Genomic DNA, 24308 nt, shown 5'->3' with positions numbered 1-24308 from the left:
GAGGAAAGAGTAGCTGGACGTCTGATGCGCACGCGCCACACTCACTGACGTTCAACAGCAGCAGCTGTTTCTGCATTCAATGTCTTGCCGCTTTCCCTCCACGCTGCCCTCTCTCCATCTCCATTCCTCCCCCTGGCTTTGGGCATAGGAATATGCTAGAATTTTGTGTTACTAAATATTTACATTTGCCATATATACCAATAAAAGTGTTATGATCACTATTCTTAATCACTTAACAATTTCTGACATTTAGACTTTCTTTGCACACAGCCTCCATTCAACACTTAAGTAAGTTGGATGAGTTTTCCTTCTAACTGCCTCTTAGGTAACTTTTAACAGTGGAGGGGCTTGTATTTTGAAGGAGTTTTTTGTTTGCTTTCCTACATGTCAGGACCCTCAAGCTTTTGTAAAATTAAAAAGATAAATTTTTCAAAAATTTCCCACCAATGTTCATGGATAATTCCATGATCTAAGAAACTAAATAATAAAGAATCTGAGCTTTAAAATAATTACTGAAAGCTGGCATGGTGATGTAGCAGGCAAGTGTTCTACTTGTGGTGCCAGGATCCTCTATGGGCACCGATTCACATCCCAGCTGCTCCACTTCTGACCCAGCTCCCTGCTAAATACCTGGGGAAACAGCAGAAGATGGCTCAGGTCCTTGCGTCCCTGCACCCAAGTGGGAGACCCAAAAGAAGCTCCTGGTTCATGGCTTCAGACTGGCCCAGCTCTGGTCAAAGTGACCGTTTAGGGAATGAACCAGTGGATGGAAGATCTCTGTCTCTCTTCCTCTCTCTCTAATCCTGACTGTCAAGCAAGAAATAAACACATCTTTAAAATAATAATTACTAAAAAATGCACACATTCAAAAGTCAGAAAATTATTTGGTCTGTGGAGCTCTAGAGAATGAAAATACATACATGATTTAATAGCAAAAGTATAGCAAGTGTTCTTGAGGTACGAAGCAGGAAGAGCCGAAAGCGCCAGAGTCTCGGGTCAGACACAAGCAGGGGACTGAAGCTCTAACTGCTAGTCAGTCTACGCCCACTGCAGAATGTGCCTGGTGGAGGGAAACAGTTGAAAGAGTGTGGTGGTCTTTCTTCCTAACAGTAAGACTTCTAGAATTCTGGGTTAGAAAATGAGCCTCGGGCAGCCCGACGGAGAATGTAGGCAAGCCGTGCTGCCTCATCCTGTACCTACTCATCAGCTCAGCTCAGCACAGGGCACAGGGAGGCCTGGCCCAAGGAGATGTGGCATCAGGGGATGGCTGGGCGGAGGAGTGGAACCTGGCACAAACAGCAGGAAAGACACAGGCTCCTCTGCCTTGGTTTGTTCACTGCTGCTTTCACAAAATGCCTGGGACTGGCTGATCTAGGAAAAATGGAGCTGAACTGGGCTCACACTGTGGAATCCAGAGTGGCAGTGGCTGAAGAGCAAGAGACAGCGTGTGGCTAAGCATGAGAGCAGCATCGTGTTACCACAATACACCATGGGGTCCTTCATCCAGTCCTGCCAGAATAAGTCCAATCTCCAAAGAAAGGAACAGAGCCCTCTAAGTGATCCAGCAGCCCTGGGGCAGGGGGCACCTCTACCCAGCATCACCAGCCAGCCCCGGGGCAGGGGCACCTACACCCAGCACCACCAAGACAATCCAACTGCAGTAAGTTTTGGATGGACAAACCCTACTGAGCCATAGCACCCCTAAGAACAGGACTTGTCCAAGGGGTTTCCTTCCAACCAAAGTCAAGTCTGTCTTTTCAATTACATTTTTTTTTTAAATCTGGGAAGGGAAGGGAAGGGAAGGGAAGGGAAGGGAAGGGAAGGGAAGGGAAGGGAAGGGAAGGGAAGGAAATCTGGGGGTAAGATTCAAAGCTAAATATTCTTTAAAATAGTGGCTACCCCAAGAGTGTCTTGCATATGAGCATGGTTGCTGAGGTCTGAATGTGCCCCCCAAACCCAGGTGCTGGGAGGTGGCGTTCTCAGCAGGTGCTCAGGTCCTAGGGCTCTGCCCTAAGAAGGGCTCCTCCTTGTGAAGACGGCCTGCTGGGAGCGGCTTCTCCCAGGAGCACTCAGCACTCCTCCCCTCTGGAGCCCCAGCAGTAAGGCAGCACCTTGCAGCCAGAGACCAAGCCCATCAGCCCCATGACCATGAACTTCCCAGGCTCCAGAACTATGGCATCCAGTTGGACAAATGGACTAAGCCAAGAATCCAAGATTTATCATCAGGTTTCGTATGTCCACTGTCTCATAATAGTGCTCCCAACAGCGACATCGTAACACAGGTGAACGGTCGGAGACCTGCCTCTCCGTCTTCTGCAAGGCCCCGCTGTGGGTGCAGGGCCTGGGATTCTCGAAGATCATCACAAGGTCTCCAGGAAGCCTTGACAGGCTCACACTTATGAACACTAAGGAAGGGTTTAATGCAAACAGATGCTGCAAAAAATGTTCTAATTTAATGCTGCAAATAGGCCTTGGCAGTTCACCCAAGGGTGATGCCACAGCTGACATGCCTCTGACCAAAACATGGTCCTTGTGTGTCGACTATAAAGCTGTCTCTGGCTCCTGGCTGCATGGAGGCTTGTGGATTCCTATCCCAGGCTGAGTCTGAGCTTGGGGAGCAGTGGAGAGGGGCGTGCCAGCCCTTCATGGGCCTACAGCCAGGTCAGCGGGAAGCCTTGACTGCAGCCAACCAGCCTTCTGTATGCCACTTGCGTAACTTGAGCAGGTCTTTCTCAAGGAGATGCCTGCAGGGCTTGTATTTATAGACGGTCAGTAAATAAGCCTCTTCTAGAGGTCCTGCCACCTCCAGGGAGCCTGGGCTGGGTGGACATGCGAGGAACTGCCGGGCCCCTGGCACCAACACGCAGGTGCACACTAGCCTGGCTGGGGGCAGCAGAGGGGCCGACCGATGCGTTACACAGCCAGGGCCATCAAAGCGACTTTGTTGTGACACCGAGCGGAGTTGGGCACATGCACAAATACCTCCACGGGCTGTGTGGTCTTCTTAAACACAGCAGACTGCACTCTGGTCTGGGCGGGGGGCCTCACTCAGTCAGGGGGCTTGCTGCTTGGCGGCCTCGTCCAAGGCTCCAAGCTGGCACCTTATCCTGGTCAGTGTTCCTTCTCCCCCAGAACCTTCCCTCTGGAGGGGTCTGATGGTAACTCCGTGGAGGAGAATCTGGCCTGGATTTGCCCAGGGGCTCTCCCAGCACTCACAGGGACCCAGATCTCCAAAGTGTAGGAGCAACATAGGTTGAACAGGACTGTGGCGAAGCAGAGAGGGGGACAGGAGAGGAGAAAGCAAGGTCGGGGAGTCTGCTGGGTGGGGCATCTGGGCAGCTCCACTCCGAAATCCACATGAGTCACTTTCCCTTTCTGCAACTGCAGGAAATTAAATCTGTCTGTTGCCTCCTCTTAGGTCAACCAATGCCCGGCCACAAGCTCACCAGCCAAGGAACTCTGAAGAGGCTGTTTCTCTAATAACCAATCCTGCCACCCTGTGACACCTTCCACACACAGCCAGAGAGTGTGCCCCAGGAAACTCAGAGCTGGTGAGCACTCTGGCTCTTGGGCTTGCTAACCTATGGCTGTTATCCTGAAAAATTAAGGAAGACATTCCAGCCCATGGCCCCTCCCTGTACAACAGAGAAGCTGAGCTGTCCCCACAGCGCCCATCCCAGGTCATCAGTAACTCCTACCCAACCTCTCCCCCTTCCCGCCTCCCACTGCCACGCGCTCTGCCTTATGGCCATCTTGCTTCTGTCTGGGCAGGTGGATGTGGCAGGGTACAGAGCAAGACAGGAGATCCAGCAGGACTCAAGAGACACCAAGGGCTTCTGGGAGGAGCTATCTCCAAGGTGTACACACACACACACCAGCCCTGACAACAGAAAACTGCTCTCCCCAAACCATAAACTCACAGCCAATGTAGTGACCCTCTGTATGTGACATAGAGATTACAAAACAGAAACATCTGGCCCCATCAATAAAAGGGACTGGCATTTCTGTGGGACTCAGTCTATAGGACTGCTCACCCTGACACCCAGCTTCCTATCACTTCTTACAGCAAGCCATCCCTGCCTGATGCACCTCCCCGCTGCAGTCTAACCAGATCCAGACCTTTCTCTGGAGCCCTCTTCCATCCCTCCAGACCCAAGCAGCGTGCTTGCTCAGTGGGAGGGAGGAAGCAGGGCTGACTCACTTTGGATTTCAATAACTTGGCAGAGCAAGCAGGAAGCAGCAGAGGAGCGGGGACATCTATTTGTTGGACGAATTAACGGAGTCATTCTTTACAGAGGTTCAACACAGAAGTCACTAACAACCAGAATAACTTTTGCAATATTTCATTCTACAAATAGTAATTTCAGAGCTTACAGAAACAAACATTGAGCTAGCATTTGAAAAGGCTGTGTTTCCCAGACCAGGAAGATGCAATTAATAATTAATCTTTTCTTAATGGCTTGGAAGACTTTCACAACCCTTCAGAGCTGCCGATGGTGTTATAATGAAACATCGATTTAGCCTGGCTGGGAGCGTTGCCAGGGTAACGGGGATTCTCAATCATGTCAAATTACAGCTGTTATCTCCCTGGTGTCATTTGTTTTTTTTTCCTAAGAAGCTAATTGAAATTGAAAAGGTATATCTTTAGTTCAAGGTTTGACTTTTCCTTGCATTTATCTGCTTTATCAGGCAAAAAAAAAAAAAAAAATGGCAGAAAGAGATTAGGAAACCCTGGCAGCCACGATCAGTCTAGACAGTGGTGAAGCTTGGAGCTCCTACTGTGACTCCCAGGGCAGCAGCGGAACGTACCTGCGGTTCAGCCGAGGTGTGCAGGAGTAAAATGTGGCGAAGTAGGAGGGCGGAGGCACCGGCGGCACGAAGTCCTCCGGGTCCGGGATCCGCCCATGCTCTTCCAACTCCTCTGTGGAAATCTGGGACTCATCCTGCTCAAAGAGCACCCCAGTTAGCACACAGCTCTCACACCCAAGGGGGAGAACGCCAGGCTCCCCGCCCCCACCCCCGGGGTCCTGGCTGGGACTCACAATGCAGGATCGCCTGGTGGCAAAGATCTGGAGGTAGCGCAGGGCAGCAGCCACCAGGCAGACGGTGGTGGTGAGGGCGTTCAGGGCACACAGGGCGAAAAGGACTTTCTGCAAAAGGCAGTAGGGACACCCTGAGACCTTCCATGCAGAAGAGTGGACTGTGCTACACACAAAGCCAGGGGGAGGAATCATAGCATTCCAGGAAGCCACGCTCAGGAGAAAGCCCAGGAGTTAGGGTGTGCAGCTCAGGCAAAGCGCCAATGCCCATGCTGGCTCTTCTGATCCTGAGCAGGAGTATGTCCTTCTTCACTGTAAACTCATCTGAGCAGCACCTGGGATTCACATGTGCATGCTGGATTCCATATCCTGCATACTGTCAATCACAGCTCATCAAACTTTTTTAATACAGGCTGGCAAGATGGCTCAACTGGCTAATCCTCCACCTGTGAGCACCGGAATTCCCATCCAGCTCCCTGCTTGTGACCTGGGAAAAGAAGTGGAGGATGGCCTAAAGACTGGGGACCCCATACCCATGCCAAGTGGGAGACCTGGAAGAAACTCTTGGCTCCTGGCTTTGGATCAACTCAGCTCCAGCCATTGCAGCCATTTGGAGAGGATTCAGTGGATGGAAGATCTTTGTCTCTCTCTCTCCTTCTCTCTGTAAATCTGTCTTTCCAATACAAATAAATCTTTTTAAAATATGCATGTGTGCTAAACACACGCATTATCTTTCCTTGTCACCACTCCCTAACAATGCAGTATAACCACTACCGACATGGCATTCGCATTGTGTTTGATATTGTAAGTAACCTAGACATGATTTAGTCTCTGGACAGATACGCACAGGTAACAGGCCAACAGCATCTCATCTCTACAAAGGGGCTTTAGTCTTGGAAGATTCTGGTATCCCAATGGGGCCCTCGGATGAATGAGGCAGATACCAAGGGACAACTGTACTTCTGGTGGCCAGCATCCGAGCACTTTCTACAACCATTCCCTCCAGGAGATCAGTCAGGTCGTTGATGTCACCAGGGGTGGCGATCCCCAGCATCCCACCAAAATAGATACTGCTCAGTGTGGCCACAGAATCTATTTCAGGGGCATGGTGGTTGCCCAAGCACCCAACTAGGACACAGCAGGGGCCAGGCTAGTCGGAGTGGAAAAGGACCTCTTTCCTCTAAACACACATCTCAGTAACAGCAACAAAGACAACTTCTCTCCTTAGTGGGGCTTTCCCCAAATGAAGTCCCAGCTTAGCGAGGTTTTGGGGGTGACTCAGCTATCGAGACTTCCAAAGCCACAGCCAGCAGTCCATTTTCTACGTGCCGCAGAATCTACAGCTGGCAGCTCTGACTAGTTCTTTCTCTGCTTAGCGCATCCTCCTCCCCGCAAATAACAATTCCCAAACAGAGACAGAAACGCAGAGAGCCAGGAGCGTGCGCCTCCACAGTCATGCACCCGATTGTGTCCCCAGGAGCTCAAGGCCCTAACGCGAGGACACGACTTTCAGTCAAGTTCCCAGCAAAGGTTGAGGATGTATTTCACTTCACCTATGATCATGTGTTTGATTTTTAAATCTCTGACTTATTACAGGGGTTGCTCTGTGAGAGAGAAAGTGCCAGAATCTCATTGGTATTATTTGGTCCACATCTCTTCTGAGTCATTGGAGAATGGCCACACTCTAGAGCCCAGACTGGCCACTAAGACCTACAAACCAGCAGCAAATCAAGGACCAAGGCATATGCAGTTTAAAAGATTTCCACAACCTGTGGTGTGTGTGTGTGCACGCACAGATGTGTGTCAGACCATGGAACTACACAACAACGTGCCCCCAGGTCTGCACAAGTGCACGGCCACACACGAGCTCCTCCCCACTGTTACTCTCAGTTCTCAGCACAGTGAGCCACAGCAATGTCCGACACACAGTGATCTGTGCTTCGTCCCACACTCTCTCCCTGTCTCTGAGTCGCTCGTGTCTATTCTCGGCAGTGCGAGACACAGCTGAACAGCAGGGTTCCACGTGACTGTGCCTTCCTGGGGCCTCCGTGGTGTGCCGGCGTGGGCTGGCACCAGTGGAGTACTGCAGTACTCGGGTACCTTAAGCAGAAGATGGACTGCGCTGCAAGGCTGAACTGGAAAGAGTTTCAAGGCATTTTCTTTGTCTGTGCATTTGGCTGGTTGAAATTCTTCACAACAGAAGCAAATTTTGCCTTCCCCTAAGTCCACCTTAAAGGGAAAAAGGAAAAACAATATTTTAACAATGAAGGGGAACAATCTACACCTCAGAACATCAATCCTCAGAATGAGATGTGGCCGGGTTACACATTAGCAGTGCCTGTCTCAGTAAATCGCAGTGTAGGGCATGCGCAGAAATCACCAAGCCCAAACCTGCAGCGGCTCAACAAAGGTCACGTCTCTATGCTTCCCTTCTGCTGCACGGCACAGGGGCTCTGCTCGTGACCGCCCCGTGAGCAGGTGACGGGAACACCTGCTGCCTCCACGAGGCCATCAGAGTGCTGCCAGAGAGCAAGCACACGCCAACGGCGTGGTGGCACACATACCAGGGCTGGCAGATAAAACATAGGATGAATTCAGGAGAAGAGTTCACGTTTAAAATATAAGTATGTCCCAAACATTGCATAAACCAAACCAAATTTGTAATCAAAGATTTTGAGCTATTTATATGTTAAATTCAAGTTTAACCAGATGTCCTGTGCTTTTACTTGCCCAAGCCGGCAACCCTCATTGAAAGCTTCTCTGGTGATCGCTTTAGATTATAATGACCGCGCTGAACTCCACGCCAAATGTCGCTAAGAACATGCCTGAATTGGGCAGTCACCCAGCAACCTGTGAGCCTGCAGACCCAGGGGCCGGCCAGCTCACAGGCCGCAGAAGGCCCGCGACGCCCCTTGGTCTGCCCTGCTGCAGCAAGTGCACACAGGAGGCAGAGTTGAGCATGTCTAGACAGGCTGGGAGTCAAGCTGACACTCTGTGTGACCTGCAGATGATGTTATAAACACTCAGAGGAAAGGATCCCCACTCCTGTGAGCCTCCCACTTCTCCAACTCCAGCACAGTCATAGCTGCCCACCAGTGCATCGGAGGCAAGAATTAACGAGTAATTTGTATATTTTTAATGAGATGCCTGGCAAACTTTCAGTCACTTTTCAAATTTTCCTCGTCAGGTAGACAACTCAGAACTTAGGGGTTACAGGATCTTTCCGAAGTCGCTTTGTGACTTGAGCTATGCAAGTGGACCACTCTGCTTTGCTTAAAAGGAAAAGCTCTTCCCTTTTCACTAATTGTTAAATCAGTTAGGCAGTTCTAACTTCACTGAGGTTTTCAACAACAAAGCATCCACAGTGCTAGCTTTATGGGGAGTGGTTCTTACCGAATTAAGATTCTTAATCTCTAATTAGAAGAAAAGACTTCATGGTGTTCTCCAAATTAGGAGAAAACATTCCTTGTAATCCAAGCTGCAAGGACACTATAAAAAAAAACTAAATTCCACTACTGGATTATGAAACATCCGGGGAGGGGATTCTTTAGAAGGAAAATGCAACACATGAAATTCACATGCACGAATCTTCGCTGTCCCATTCAGGCATCCTGATGAATACACACACCTGTGTGACCCAAGCTGCGACCCAAGCTGTGACCCAAGCTGTGGAGCACACGTCCCCGGGTAAACCCCCCCAGCCCCTCCGCTCGGCTACCGCAGTCACGTGAGGGGTTCCCACTTGGACTTCTGCCTCCGATGGTGCTCTCTGGACTCTCATCGGAAGTCACACTGGAAGGGTGCACCAGGACACCACAGTGTGACATGAACTCTGCTTTTTTCTCATCTCTCTACACCAGCTTCAGTTTCTACCACTGCGGCCACTGAGCCAAGCCTGCGTCGGGCAAGAGAGAACTTCCTCTCCTTTTCTGTCCCCGCAAGGATCAATGGCACATCTCTCTGCTCCTCTCAGTACTAGCTCTTCCCCTGGGCCACGTGCAGCAGGTGGCTCTTTGAGCCTCCAGCTGAGAAGTTCCTGTCTGAACACCAACACACTCGTTACTAGCAGCAGCGCAGTGTCTGCACCTTATCCACGGGGCGGATCTCGACCCCAAGCCCGGGAACTCCTCTTCCCTGCAATCTCACCAAGCGTCATCTTACAAAGCATTCCCTTCCCACGTGGTACTACATGCATGGCTGTCTCTCTGGGGCCACCAGATTCCCATGGAAATGTCAGCTACCTGCATCCTTTGGAGGGTGCTGGTCTGAACGACAATATATGCCAGGTGGGTAAATGTTGGTCTCAGTCTAAATTAGATTATGGTTAGACATCCCTGGAGTTCCAGGCTATTTCCTGAAGGAGCCAGTCTTGGGCCTTTGGACGACAGAGAAGTGAGAGGAAAGGCATTCTGGTGGAGAGATGGCATTGATTCAAGCAGGGCAGGAGCCTGGGGTTACAGCAGGTGAGCTTTGGCTCAACTACAAGGACTATGAGCTGCTCCAGTGAAGTGGAGGACAAAGGCCATTCAGAAGTGGCCTTAAAAACCAGAATGTTGGGCCCGGTGTGGCAGCTTAGTGGCTAAAGTCCTTGCCTTGCACGCTCCACATTCTAATCCCGGCAGCCCCACTCCCCATCCAGCTCCCTGCCTGTGGCCTGGGAAAGCAGTCGAGGACGGCCCAAAGCCTTGGGACCCTACACCAGTGTGGAAGACCTGGAAGAGGCTCCTGGCTCCTGGCTGCACACTGGTGTAGCCACAGCCACTGTGACAGCTAGGGGAGTGAATCAATGAATAGAAGATCTTCCTCCGTGTCTCTCCTCCTCTCTGTATATCTGACTTACCAATAAAAAATTAATTAATTTTAAAAATCAGAAGGCTGTATGATTCCATAATTTCAGGTTAATAAGCAACTGGAGAACAAAATGAAAGCCTTCTTAAAGAATGTTTGAATGAACAACAGGTTCTGGTCAGTCCCTTTCAAGATGGCCACAGATTTCAAAGGGTTCTAGCACAGCTCTCTTGGAGACCGGACGGTTTTGCCTGGCATCCTACTAGCTTCTAGATGGGATGTACTGCAACTTCCAAAGAACCCATTTCTTCTTCTTTCTGTCAAGGTTTATTTGTTTTATTTTCATTTACTTGAAAGAGTAAAAAAGAGGTGAAGATGCCTTCCTCCTCCAGAGCTCACAGCGGTCAGGACCGGGCCGGACTGAGGCCCAGGGCCCGGGGCTCCTCCCGCCCTCCGGAGCCCCTCTGTTCTTCTGCATGGGTGAGAGGGGCCCCAGCCCTGGAGCCAGCAGATCAGCAGAGTAGCCATGACTCGCACTGACCCCTGAGATGGGCTGCAGGAATAACGCTGGCTTAATTCTACACCACAGCCCCAAGGTTCATTTCCTCTGCTTAGTGCCATGGCAGGATATCTGTTACTGCAAAGTCCACACCTGAATATTTACCCAACAGCTCTGACAGCAAAGCCTAGAAGAGAGAGAGACTTGCACATAGGGAAAGGTAGACGCCCCAGGGGGCGGGGACGGCTGCAGAGATAAGCAAAACACAGCACAGGTGCCCGGAACAGAGTGCTTCAAGGCTTTCCCACGGGAGGAATGCTGACCCTCGCTACAACACAGACGAACACACTATGCCAGGCGCGGCAATGACAAGAAGGCAGGTGGTGTTGCACTGAGGAAAGAGAGCAAACACACAGAAACAGCAAGTGGAGTGGTGGGTCAGGGTCATGGGAGGTGGGAATCAATGATCACAGAGCTTCACTTTGGCCAGATGAAGGATTCCAGTGCTAGATACGTGGCAACAGGAAAGACCTTGACACTGCTGAAATGTACATCAAAACAAGGATAAGGTTGGTAAGTTACATCATGTGCAGGGTCCCCCATTAAATTTGCTTTTTAATAGTCAGAATGGTAAAGGTCCACCACTTGTCATCCCCATTCTTCAGTTCCAAAAGCTGAAAATCACCTGCGGAGTACAGCCTGCTAAAGTGGATCCCACTGCCAGGGACAGGGCTAAAGCAGACCCCGCTGTGAGGGACACGGCTAAAGCAGACCCCGCTGTGAGGGACACGGCTAAAGCAGACCCCGCTGTGAGGGACACGGCTAAAGCAGACCCCACTGTGAGGGACACGGCTAAAGTGGATCCCGCTGCCAGGGACATGGCTAAAGCAGACCCCGCTGTGAGGGACACGGCTAAAGCAGACCCCGCTGTGAGGGACACGGCTAAAGCAGACCCCGCTGTGAGGGACACGGCTAAAGCAGACCCCGCTGTGAGGGACACGGCTAAAGCAGACCCCGCTGTGAGGGACACGGCTAAAGCAGACCCCGCTGCCAGGGACACGGCAGTGACTCTTCCTGACTTTCCAGGGAGACATGCATCAGGACCCCAAGGATTCGAAGTGACAGGCTAGGGACACACGTTCTGGTGAGGGAAGACAGGAACGGACAGCAAACGCCTAGTCCATTCACTCACTCAGGCCGTGCTCTGCAACTGTGCTTCCAGGGTCATCCCGGCTGCTCCCTGCCTCAGCACAAACTAGCAGGTGACTCTTCTGTTTAGTTTCCCAATTTGCCTTTTTTCCCCAATTGGAGTTTCATTTTCACTTGGGACCTGGATGAATAACACAAGGAGAGCCAGGCAGACCAGCACCTGCAGCCGGCTGCCCACTATGCGTTGGGAATGCTTACCAGGTCACACCTGGGCACACTGGACACAAACTGGGCCCCTTGGCAGCCAAGAATAAACCCAGCAAGGTTCAGAAGGACGCAGACCACAGACAGCAGCACAAAGAGATTGACCTGCAATGGCAAGAGATGAGATGTTAGGAAAATGAGAAGCAGGTACTCAGCCAGGTTCACCCAAATGAAAACTCAGGTTCTCCTTCAAGAGGAAACCCTTTTTAAAGTTAAAATCAGGCTTTTATGTGCAGGCTGTCTTTTCACACTCAGAAATCTTAAATCACAATGACAAGAGCCACTGGCTCTTACGTCTTTCCAACAATCTCAAGCACTTCATTTTTCTCCTCTTTGCAAATAATTCTTATCTTTTACCTTTTACCCACATATTACACTAAACCCTGGTTATTTCCCCTCGAGCCAGCCTCAGCTTAGCCTGAGTTCTGCTGGCTCAGTAGCAGTCAGCAGATAAGGGGCTCTATTACATAAGCTGGAAATCCAGCAAAGCCAGGGTACTAGGGTCGTGGGCAGCCAGAACCGACAAACGAGAACGAGCAGGGTCTTTCCTCTTCTAAAGACGATGCGTACCATCATCTTCCACGTACTCTTCTCCAAAGGTAAAAATAACAAAAGCTCAAGCCCTTCCAAAATTCACAGAACACAATCAAAACATCTTTCCAACAATTTCTGCGGTACTTTCTCTGAATGAGGTCATTACTCCTAATGAGCAAGAGTTTCCAATGGGAAAGCTGGTATTTACTTAGGGCCAAGGACAATCTACTCGGGTTTTTGGATGTGAGAATTGCAGTCATGAAAATAGGACTTCACCGCTTACATAAGAGCAAACAGAGCAAATGCTGGACTCGGGCATCGGCTCAGCTGCTGGGACCCTGGAGGGACTGGCAAGCACAGCAAGTGTCATGGGGAAGGCTCGTTCTTGCTGGTCCAAGTCTCAGACCCGTTTACGAGCCAATATTTAATAAGCCATGCTGCCAGTTTTCCTAAGGGGACTTCCTTCCTGGCTTCTGTGCTTGGATTGTCCATTTGCACACAGCCTGTCATCAGCCTTGGGAAACCACCGGCAGCTGCCGCGTCCCAGGCCGTTCTCCCAGGTTTTCAGGATTCGACTTGAGTCCTTCCCCCTACACTGGATCATTCTCGATCATTCCCAAGCCTCCGGAAACACGGAAGGTGTCTTGTCAAGGCACAAACAGGATCTTCCCACATGGGCTCCTTCCACAAAGGGGCAACACACCTGCTGTCATCATGGCCAACAACACAATCACTGTTACCACAGGCAAGCTTTGAACTTCTTGCTTGCTTGTTTTGGATTTTCCATTAGTGCAGCATGAGAGGCCTTGAAAAGAAAGGCCTAAAGCCAGTCGACTCATCCTTAGTCTTCACAATCAAAAATGAGCAGCCCTTTGGTGCCAACACGGGACCCCAAATGTCATCAATGAAAACTGTAAATCCAGGGGCCCGGTGACGTGGCCTAGCGGCTAAAGTCCTCGCCTTGAATGCCCCGGGATCCCATATGGACGCCGGTTCTAATCCCAGCAGCTCCACTTCCCATCCAGCTCCCAGCTTGTGGCCTGGGAAAGCAGTTGAGGACGGCCCAATGCATTGGGACACTGCACCCGCATGGGAGACCTGGAAGAGATTCCTGGTTCCCGGCATCGGATCGGCACGCATCGGCCCGTTGCGGCTCACTTGGGGAGTGAATCATCGGATGGAAGATCTTCCTCTCTGTCTCTCCTCCTCTCTCTCTGTATATCTAACTTTGTAATAAAGATAAATCTTAAAAAAAAACAAAAAAAAACAAAAACAAAAAAACTGTAAATCCAGGGCCCAGCGCGGTAGCCTAGCAGCTAAAGTCCTCGCATTGAATGCGCCGGGATCCCATATGGGTGCCGGTTCTAATCCCAGCGGCCCTGCTTTCCATCCAGCCCCCTGCTTGTGGCCTGGGAAAGCAATCAAGGATGGCCCAAAGCCTCAGGACCCTACACCCATGTGGGAGACCTGGGGGAAGTTCCTGGCTCCCGGCTTCAGATCAGCACAGCACTGGCCACTGTGGTCACCTGGGGAGTGAGTCATTGGACAGAAGATCTTCCTCTCTGCCTCTTCTCCTCTCTGTATATCTGCCTTTGCAACAAAAGTAAAATAAATCTTAAAATGAAAAAACCTTAAATCAAGCTTGTCAAAAATAATATAATCAGTGCACAAGCCATTTTCATGTATTTATTGACAAAGAATCTGTATCTAGGATAAACAATAACTCAACAATAAAACGACATTAAAACATGTGCAAGGCGGACACTGCCAGGCATGCCATCTGTACTCCAAATCAGAGAGTCTGACTTCAAGTCCCAGCTCTACTCCTGCTGCCAGCTCGCAGGGCACACCCTGGGAGGCTGCAAAGATGGCTCAGCTGGGCAGCTTCCAGCCCCACACTGGAATCTTGGATTGAACTCCTGACTCATGCCTTAAGTCTGGCCCAGCCCTGGCCTTGAGGGCCTTGGATGCGCAAGTGAGCCAGCAGACAGAAACTGATTTACCTGGCCACTTGAGGAGTGAACTAGAGGACAGAAGATCTCTCTCTCTCTCTCTCTCTCTCCGAGTATATATCTGCCTTTCCAATAAAAATAAATAAATCTTGAAACAAACGCAGTATGGAAGGAGGACTAATTTTCCAGGGGAGAAATCTGAAGAACGCTACATCAACCAGGCAAGCAAGGTGAGCATCAGTGAGAGCAGTCCCCACCCTGCGCCCTCGAGAAGATGCGGTGCAGACAGCCTTTGCCTGTGCGCTTCCCCTCCTGAACACCTAACCGTCTCAGTCTAATCAGGAGAGAGGCGTCGCATAAGCCTGGATGAGATACAGTCTCCCAAATACCCGAGCAGTGTATCTGCCTGTCAAGGCCATTAGAAATAAAGCCAGCCTAAGAATTTGCCAAAACCACAAAAGTCCAACGTAGACCACCAAAAGTAAGCGGTGTCCTGGGTGGGGTCGCTAGAATAAAAAGACTGATAAAATGACGGTGATCTGTAAGAGTCAGGTCTTTGATAGCAAGGTATCTGTGCTGGCTCGTAAAGTGTGACAAACGCACTGTACCGATGAAAGACATCAACAACGGGGGACACTTGGTGCTGAGCACAAGGAACTTCTCCATACTACATCCTCGTAAATCTATACTGACATTAAAGCTTTATTTTAAAAGCGGCAAGAAGCACAGCTGGATCCACATTGCAGTATATTCCAACAAAGGAATATTTGAGTAATATGAAGAAACACACAATTAAAACAGAACAACAAACAGCTAAAAAGTAAAAACGCATTACATGAGTGAGATAAGAAAGATGGTGTGTGCCTTCAATTCTCAGGGTTCACGATCACACAGAATCGGAACCGTGACTGCCCGCCGGGAGCAGGGGGTGCGGCAGGCAGAGCGCAACCGGGGTGTGACATGAAGGGATTTTTGGAAATAATGCAAGTCGAAGCCTAGTCTTGAATACCAGCCAACTATGTGATTCCAATTGTCAATTGATTTTATCTAAACACTTACAGGATCTGAGATTTCACTACATAAATTATAAAGACAAAGAAGGAAGGGAGGAAGGAAGAGGGAGGGAGGAAGCATTTAAGGGAATGTATAGTAACGGTAATGGAGACTGTCACATCCAGATGTGATGGTATGCACCTCTACTCCCAGATCCAAGATGGGCTCCCAATGAAACTGTTAAATGTATCTTCGCAATAGCAGGCTGGACTCTTTGTCACTTTCAGTACCCGCAATGTCAAGATACACAGCAGAACGATGGACTCACGACTGCTTCGGAAGGACTATACTACTGTAATAATACAGGGGAAATTAATGACGGAGGGAACTGTGGGAGAGGGTAAGGAAAATCCCAGAGCCTGTGGAATTGTATCATAAAATAATAAAAAGAAAGAAAGAAAAGGAAGGAATGAAGGAGGGAAGAAAGGAAAAGAAGGAAGAAGGCAGGCAGGCTGCAGGAGCATAAAACCACACCATGAATAAGGTGATTTCTAGAAGATCTGAACTGCAAACCAGAGAGAGGGTGCGCCATGCGTTCCCTTCTAAGCTGGAGTGGGAGTGACAGCTTCCAGAATGGGGACCTGGGCCACAGCACAGACTGCAGTCACCACACACTGTCCCTCCAGCCACGCACACCTGCATGTTTCTAATTACAGCTTAAGTCAAAGAGTCACCTGAACTGCTCTGGTCTCCAGCACCTCTCAGACCTGGGGTTACTGAGCTTCAAAGCAGCGGCTCAGATTTAAGGGTCCAGCAACTTAGGGTTTGCAGGGGTCAGCTTTCCTCTGGTTACCACGACATGATTTTTGAGAGCCAATTTCCACCTCAACATTACTCGGTGTCTCCTCAAACACAAGTTAGCAAACCATAAGCTGGTAGCAGTCATGCAGCCCACTCAGCAATATCCGGGGAGGAACAGTTTTGTATTTCTTACATTGCTATAATTCTTGCTTTAAAAATTAATTTTAGGTGATTTGAGTATCACTTTGCACAAAGCAAAGCCTGATTCAAATTCAGGGTTCTCACATATTTGAGTGGTATCCTAGGCAACCTCTATGAGATCCACTTTTCTCACCATTAAACAGGTCTGTATTGCTCGCCATCAAGATCACTATGAGAACCACACAAATGATGTACAGGCAAGTCCTTCATGAACTTCAAAATACAGAGCCAACAGTTGTGTCATGATTCACAACGGGTACTTTCTGTACAGGGGAGCCTCTTGATAAGAGAGTGAATTGCGCAAGACCAGTTTCCACTAAGTCTGGCGCGACCCTTTCTCTCCTTCACTGTGACACAGTTTGGTTTATGGCAGCTGGAGGGGACACTCAGATGGCAAGAATCATGTGCAGGTGTACTGCTGCTAAAACCTCCCCAGGAGGAATCCTTGGAGCAGCCTACGCCGGGCCACTGACGTTGGCACGGGCTGCCTCCTGTTTGCCCAGCCAGGTCCTTCCTTGGCCCTTCTGCAACCTTTACCCCACCCAGGGAGCCAGAGCTCTTGGCTTCTCTGCCTCCCGGGCTCTACCTGGGCTCTGCCTGGGCGAAGTTACGGCAAAGGCCCAGAGCAAGAGGAGAGGAAGGCTGGTAACGTGTTCCTCTGGCTCCTTCCCTGCAGCCTCAGTCCCTCATGGGAAAGCTACAGGGGCTCTCAGGGGTTCTCTGTCCGTGACTGACTTCCAAATCTGGCCACTGCTCCCTGTCCCCACCCCATGCTTAGCGAAGGAAAGCAGCTTCCCCATCCAGCACCTGCACATACCTTCGTGAATTGTCCCTTTATTAGCCTCTTGTGTTATAATTCCTTTGTGCCTCCCATTTCCTGCTTGGAGCCTGGCTGACATAACTTCTCTGCAAAGGTTTTTCTCACATTTAACCAACATTTTTCTTTTTCTGCTCACGAAGCCCAGCTCTTAGAGAGACACGTCCTCCTAGACACTGTGCTTCAGATCCTGAGAGATGGCGGGAGACAGAAAGCAGGAGGCCGTGCCCTGCCCTGTGCTTTCGAGGGGCACGGTGCCGGCTCCAGGGCCCGTGAGCCAGGTCGCTGACCACAGGCTACATCTCCACGCTCTGGATTTGACTTCCCTGCTAACTTCACTTTCACACACTCACACCCACAGCCTCTCTGCAAAGGGTCCTGAGCTGGTGGGCTCAGGGTCGCGCCTTTCACTGGGCTCTGATCGCTTGTTCCTGCAGCCGTGGCTCATTCCAGACTCAAAGAAGTGACCCGGGAAGAAGGGTGAGGGAAGCCTGGGCCAGTCCACAGGCAACACCACTCCCCCCTGGCTCCCTCCTCTCTGTAAAGGGCCCCCATGTGCCCTGCCACACAACGATGCCCTCACAGTCTGGGACTGTCGGTGACTTTTTTGATACAAGACTTCATTCCCTAAATAGGCTGACCTCTCCCTACTGCCTGAGGACTTGCACTCCGCCTTGCCCCAAGTCAAGGTGTGACACTCTCTCACTATGTATTTCAGTACATAAACAGTTCCAGTCATTATGGGAAAGTAGCTAAAAAATGTATCTGTTTAAAATGATGACTTGAGCATAAGCATTTCACGTCACTGATTCCTGAAAACTGAAAATAGATCTACCATATGAGCCAGCCATCCCACTACTGGGAATTTACCCAAATGAAAGAAAATCCATGAGGGTTCTCCATATTCCCATGTTTACAGCAGCTCAATTCACAACAGCCGAGATGTGGAATCAAACTAGACATCCATCAGGGAACACCTAGATAAAGAATGAGAGCTAAATAAGCAGACACACACCATGAAATACTGCTCAGCCATGTGACAGCGTGAGATCTCGTCTTTTGCAACTGATTAGATTCAACTAGAAACCATTATGCTTAGTGAAACAAGCCAGTCCCAAAAAGACAAATATCCTACGCTTTTTCTACTCCGTGATAAATAAGACACAGAGTACAAAATGAACCCTACAGGTCTAAGGGCGACACTGTAGGGTGTGGTCACTGTGCGTACTCCACACGTTCAAGAGCAACACTGGGATGTGGTCACTGCACAACCTTTGTGTCTACAACCTAGGGTGAGTAGGCTTTCTGGGTTTGATTTTGTTCTGTGTCACTATTATTTTCTACTAGCCACATGCTGCCATCTTTACCTAATGGAGTGTTAAACCTGTGGTTATTAAATGAAAAAGTATGCGACTGTAAAAACTAGGGAAAAGGAAGGGAGGAGAGCAGTTAGGGAATCTAAGCAGAGTTGGGGGTAGGGTGGGAACTTACAAGTAAGCTCTTAAATCTGTGTTACAATATAAGTAAAATTGTTATCTTTGCACAATTAGTTTTTTAAAAAGCAATGATCAAGAGTGGTCATCTTTAGAAAATTTTGTAGACTGAGGCTGGAAGCACTGCCTGATTAGGTACACACATAACTTAATGGAAACCAAACTTAATACATAAAATGAAGGGAAAGGGGCACCAATGTGGTGGAGTAGTGGGCTGAGTCTTTGCCTGCAGCACTGGTATCCCACATGGGGCTAGTTTATGTCCAGGCTGTCCCACTTGCAATCCAGCTCCCTGTGGAATGAGACCTGGGAAAGCAGCAGAGGATGGACTAAATCCTTGGGCCCCTTCATCCAGGTGGGAGACCAAAAGAAGCCCCTGGCCACTGCATCCATCTGGGGAGTCAATCAGCAGATGGAAGACCTCTCTCTCTCTCTCTCTCTCTCTCTCTCTCTCTCTCTCTCTCTCTCTCTCTCTCTCTGTGTGTGTGTGTGTGTGTGTGTCCTCTGTGTAACTCTTTCAGATAAAAATAATATAACTCTTAAATAAGAGACATGAGTTTGAGGGTTTGGGATTAGATGAATGTGTACTCAATTGTCAGCCCATTCCTTAACTGAGGGATAACAGACAAATTACTTAATCTCTTTAGTACTACCTCAAAGGACAGTTCCAACCATTAACAACAACAACAATAAAGACAATATCCCTAAAACCACCCTCAACAGTGCCTGATGTGCAGCAAACCTTTAATACATCTCTCCTGAATAAATAAATATACTCATCAATTTACCAGTTTTGTTTAAAAATTATTTTTCTTTCTTTGAGTGGTAAAGACAGAGAGACAGGGGAGTTATTATCATTTCTTCACTCCTCAAAGGCCTCGGACTACAGAACACAATGCGAGGTTCCCCGACAGGTGGCAGCAGCCCGGCTGCGTGAGCTATCACCTGGTGCCTCCAGGGAGCAGAATGAGCAAGGAGTCGGGACTCAGCCCAGGTATCCCAGATGCAGATGTGGGCATTCCAACTGGCATCTCAACCTCCGTGCCAAATACCTGCTGCTTTCACAGACCCAAGTCAGAAGCCATGGCCACCTCTTTCCACCTCAGCACGGTTCTCACTTCCACTGTATGCACTTTCCATTTCCACTCTAGCCTGTAACTTCCCTTCCGAGGCCAGTTCCCGTTCCCACAACAGGCCCTAACTAGCCTTCTCCCAGATGCTCAGGTATGCTCACAGGTGGACACAGACCAGGACACAACTCCTACTCTGGTTCAGCTCATACTGCATCTCTTTGGCCACACATGTAACCGTCTGAAGAAATGCTTTGTGAAGGCTCAAAAAAGGGTCCCTCAACTACTAAGCATATTTATCACATGCAATGTTCCTTTTTACATGTTTTCATAAATCACATTTTTTGAAACAGTATCAGTGATTTTTTTGTGCATGCGTCTGTGCTGCATTTACATAAATACCAACAGCTGCGTGCAAGACCCAGCAGGAGCTCCTGGCTTCAGATCAGCTCAGCTCTGGCTATTGTGGCCACTTGGGGAGTGAACCAGCAGATGGAATATCTTTCTCTCTGTCTCTCCTTTCTGTAAATCTGAGTTTCCAATAAAAAATAAATAAATCATTTTCTAAAAAAAAAAAGCTAATCCAACCACAAAATCCTGTTTTAATTTCTCATGAAAATATCAATATTTAAGTGCTATGGGTTTCTTTTTACCTCCAAATGAAGTATTTTGATACTGTTCAAAAATAAATTTTAAAGACAGAATGCAATTTTCTCAAGTGAGGCATGAAATCTGAACCAAGGACACCAAAACAAGACAATGGTGAATAATAATAACCAACAAATGACAAGCAAATGAGAGGAAATCAGCTCTTTCTGACAAGTGCTGTGCGCGCAGCTAGCATCCCTCTTACTGGTATTCCAGAACACATGCAGACAGGCCCTGGACGGACGACACCCATGGAGACTTGCTTCACAATGGATCCTCCCCTCACTCCTGCTGGGAACTCCTGGGGAGGGGTTAGGACTGCTGCCCGGTGGTCTCAAAGGAAGGAGCGTTGGTGGTGGGTGGGTGGGTAGTTGCAAGATCAAAGCAGCAGTCCTCATGATTCAGAGCTCTCACTGAAACAGGAACACCATGTGGCTGGCCTGGGCAACCTGACCACCATGGATATCCTCGGTGGCTGGCCTGGGCTCCAAGTTCAAACCCAGGGAGGAGTGACCAACATAGGACTCATGATAGTGAATGCAACCACTTCCTTACTGCTTGACATTTTAAATGTTCACCCAGGGTGGGGAGGCATTTGAACACAAACAAGAAGAACAAAGTTAACTGAAAATAAAAAAACAGAACAAGAAAAAAAAAAAACACCTTGAAGATAGAACACCACCAGCAGAGAGCTGCCTGAACCCAGTGCTCGGATTGCCCACCCAGCACCATGACAACCAACATAACACAAGGATCACCCCCACTCGCAGGACCTACAGTGTCTTCCAGGAGCTCCCACGGGCACTGTTAGTCCTCAGACCTGAGAACCCTTGCCAAGGCTTCCCTTGACATCCTTTCAAAGGTTTCCAGAAGCTGCAAAGCTGCATCATCACCCAGAGCGGGTCTCCTTGCCAACCAGCCAAACACAAGGCCCCAGCTGTATGTGAGCAGAACTGGCTGGCTTCCTTCCCCCTCCGAGTGTGCAAGAGCCAGCCTGACTCCCTTGAGGGCTAGTCTCCGTCCGACTTTATGAAACACTTCAAGCCTCATGGCAACATTTCTTTCCTCTCCTCTTTTGAGGGTGGAAAGGTCTCTACCTTTCTCCAGCACAATGAGATGCACTGGTTCATAGTTTAGGATCTAGCTGAAGGATAGCTGGACTCACTCACTCTTGATGCAAACACAGAGACAAGGGCACCTCCAAGCCCCCCTACTCTGTCCTCCCTGGGGTTCTCTTCACTGGCTCTCGCCAGAGCTCCCAGCACAAGGGACTTCACCTCTCAGAAACCTGACTCTTCGCCTGAGCCAGGAAATCAGACTGAGCAGAGAAAGGGATGGCAGCGACCATTTATCGGGTTCTAGAATTCAATACAGACAGCCCTGGCACCCCTAAATTCACAGGTTCTCATTGAGGAATGGGGATAAAAACCAGGAGGAAGGATCCAACCAGACTTCCAAGAGAAATAGGAAGCCATGTGACACATGAGATGGGTTGTTCTAAAGAAGTGAACCAGTCAGCAACCAGATCTGCTTTGCCCCTTGGGAATAAGTGGCAAAAGTCAACCTGGATTTGAAGATCAGAGAGGCAGGAGAAAGGAAGGGGTGGGATGGAGAGAGAGGTTTCGTCTGCTTGTCCTCCCCATAAATGCTTGCAACAGCCATGGCTGGGCTGGGTTTGCACTTAGCATCCAGGAACTCAATCTAGTCTCCCATGTGGATGGCAGAAGCCAAGTTCTTCCCTTCTCCTGCAGCTTCATGGGATGTACAACAGCAGGAAGCTGCTCACGGGGACTGGGGTGTCTAACCAGCAGGTTAGGGCCTGAATCCAGGTGCTCTCATGGGGATTGGGGTGTCTTACCATCAGGCTCACTACTCATTCTTACTGTTCATGCTTCCATCCTCACTTCTCTAACTGGCTTCCTTTCCCTACTGCTCAGAATTTCCCAGGGCTCAGCAAATTGAAGTCAGAGTTTAGGCTGCCCAGCCATGAAATAGTACAGCTCCTGAGAAGTGTCTTCCAACCAGAGTCAGAGGCCCCAGCAATGGTCATAGCCAAGTCCTCCCTTCTCAGAGCTCCAGGCTGCTCCACACCCCCTAATAAGATCTGCTACACACTGGAATATAGTCCAGCCTCACATGTGCCTCACTCCTACCACGTGGAGCAAACTTGAAAACCCAAAGCAAAGTGGAATGCAGCAGACACAAGTAGCAGTCACTGTGGGGTCCCACTTACACGGAACACATCGAGGAGACAAGCAGGACTTCCTTGTTTAATCCAGAGAAAGTTCTGGTTATGGATAATTGTGATGATGGCACAGCACTGTAGACTGGCTCAGTGCCACTAATGTAACCTTAAACACACTTTATGTGGTCAATGTTACAAATATTTTACAATATAAAAAGCTTGCCCGACATTTCCCTTTGGTTCTGTGCTGGTGTGAGGAAACTGACAGAATGTTGAAGAGATCACACCTGGCATACCCAAGGCTAGATTTGCAGATGTCCGCAGCTCTCCCTAGGCCTCCTGGGAGACACATTGAGATGTCTCCCCTCGGAAGCCATTAGTATGTTAAGGGGCTGTTCCAGGCCAGCTCACATGTTCACATTCTGGTCACCAGCCTCAGCAAAGCGCCCAAGCAACAAGCAGCACCAGTATGCGACAGAGCCACCAGGATGTCCAGTCTAGCCTTCACAGGATTTCAAATCCAGCCGCCACTGCATTGCAATCATACACAGTGCATGTGTGGGGCAGGTGCTGTGGCTCAGCATGGTAAGCAGCTGCCTGTGAGGCCCACATGCTACATCAGAGTGCTGGCTTGAATCCTGCCTCCTCTGCTTCCCACCCAAATTCCTGCTGCTGCAGCCTGGGATTGAGGGCCCAAGGGTCTGGTCCTCTTACATGGGGGACTCAGATGCAGCCCCAGCTCCTAGCTTCAGCCTGGGATTCAGGGCCCACGGGTCTGGTCCCTGCGTCTCCTATGGCCAACAACCACATAAACAGAGGTTCAACTTCAAATTAAAAACCACAAGATGGGAAGCATTTGGAAGAGAGGTTCTGGTGACATTTGGAATCCCTGCATCCCATATCCCAGTGCCTGGGTCCAAGTCCCAGCTCTGCTTCTATTCCAGCTTTTCTGCTAACGAGCAACCATGGAGAAACTGGGAACCGTTCAATCACTTGGTCCCTACCACCCACATGGAAGTGGACCAGTGATGGGAGATTCTCTCTCCCTTTCAAACAAATAAAAATAAGCAAATTTATTTTAAAAGACCATGAACGGTAACTTCCATAAGGATAGTTATAATCAAAAAGCTACTTAAATACTGGCAAAAAATATGGAGAACTCAGAACCTTTGTACATGGGTGATGGAAAAGTTAAATAACAAGAACGTAGGCCGTAGTTTAGTGAGTTCTCAGGAAGCGAAACGGGAGTTAACATGCAACCAAACAATTCCACTGCAAGGCATATACCCAAGAGAAATAGAAACATACTACACAAGACATATACACTATGTTCACAGCAAGATGACGCCTAACAGCCAAAAGGAAATGTCCAGCAAACAGATGAATGAATAAATGAGATGTGGCAGAGCCAAACTAAAGAATATTGTTCAGCTTCTAGGAAGCAAAAGAACAGATATTCACTACAGCATAGAGGAGCCTTAGAAATACTTTGCTGAAGAACTCAGTAAGTGAAAGAAACCAGACAGAAAAGGTTACAGTGAATGTCATTCCCTTTATTTGTAAGGTCCAGAACGGGCAAATCTATACAGCTACGAAGCGCTGTGGTGTTTTCTGAGAGTTGGGAAGAAATGAGGAGTAACTTCTAAGGGGCACAAGGTGGCTTTTAGGGTGGCAAGAAGACTCTACATACGGGAGTGGTGATGTTTGCATAGATTTGTTAAAAACCAATGAGTTTCACACTTCAAGTGGATAAATTTTATGCTGCCAACCATAGCTCAATAAAATCATTTGAACAGAAAAACATCATTGCTATTAGATTATCTGCCAGCAACGATAAAAAAATCACTTATAGGAATCCCTCCACTAGGTATGTTC

General features: G+C 49.1%; 1 protein-coding gene across 2 annotated transcripts in view; it reads right to left on the bottom strand.

Annotated features, from left to right (window-relative positions):
• Positions 1-24308, bottom strand: part of ENTREP1 (endosomal transmembrane epsin interactor 1) — a 48664-nt gene that overhangs the window by 7859 nt on the left and 16497 nt on the right. For both annotated transcript variants that reach the window (XM_004591839.2, XM_058657387.1), the window contains exons 3-6: positions 11734-11844; positions 7140-7268; positions 5043-5150; positions 4810-4943 (exon numbers count right to left, since the gene is read on the bottom strand). In XM_004591839.2, the coding sequence (XP_004591896.2) occupies positions 4810-4943; positions 5043-5150; positions 7140-7268; positions 11734-11844 (482 nt within the window). The remainder of the gene's footprint in view (positions 1-4809; positions 4944-5042; positions 5151-7139; positions 7269-11733; positions 11845-24308) is intronic.

The sequence above is a fragment of the Ochotona princeps genome, chromosome 31 (genome assembly GCF_030435755.1).
Source record: "Ochotona princeps isolate mOchPri1 chromosome 31, mOchPri1.hap1, whole genome shotgun sequence".
NCBI lineage: Eukaryota > Metazoa > Chordata > Mammalia > Lagomorpha > Ochotonidae > Ochotona > Ochotona princeps.
The sequence above is the reverse complement of the archived record's forward strand: the minus strand, read 5'-3'. Positions and strand labels throughout refer to the sequence as shown.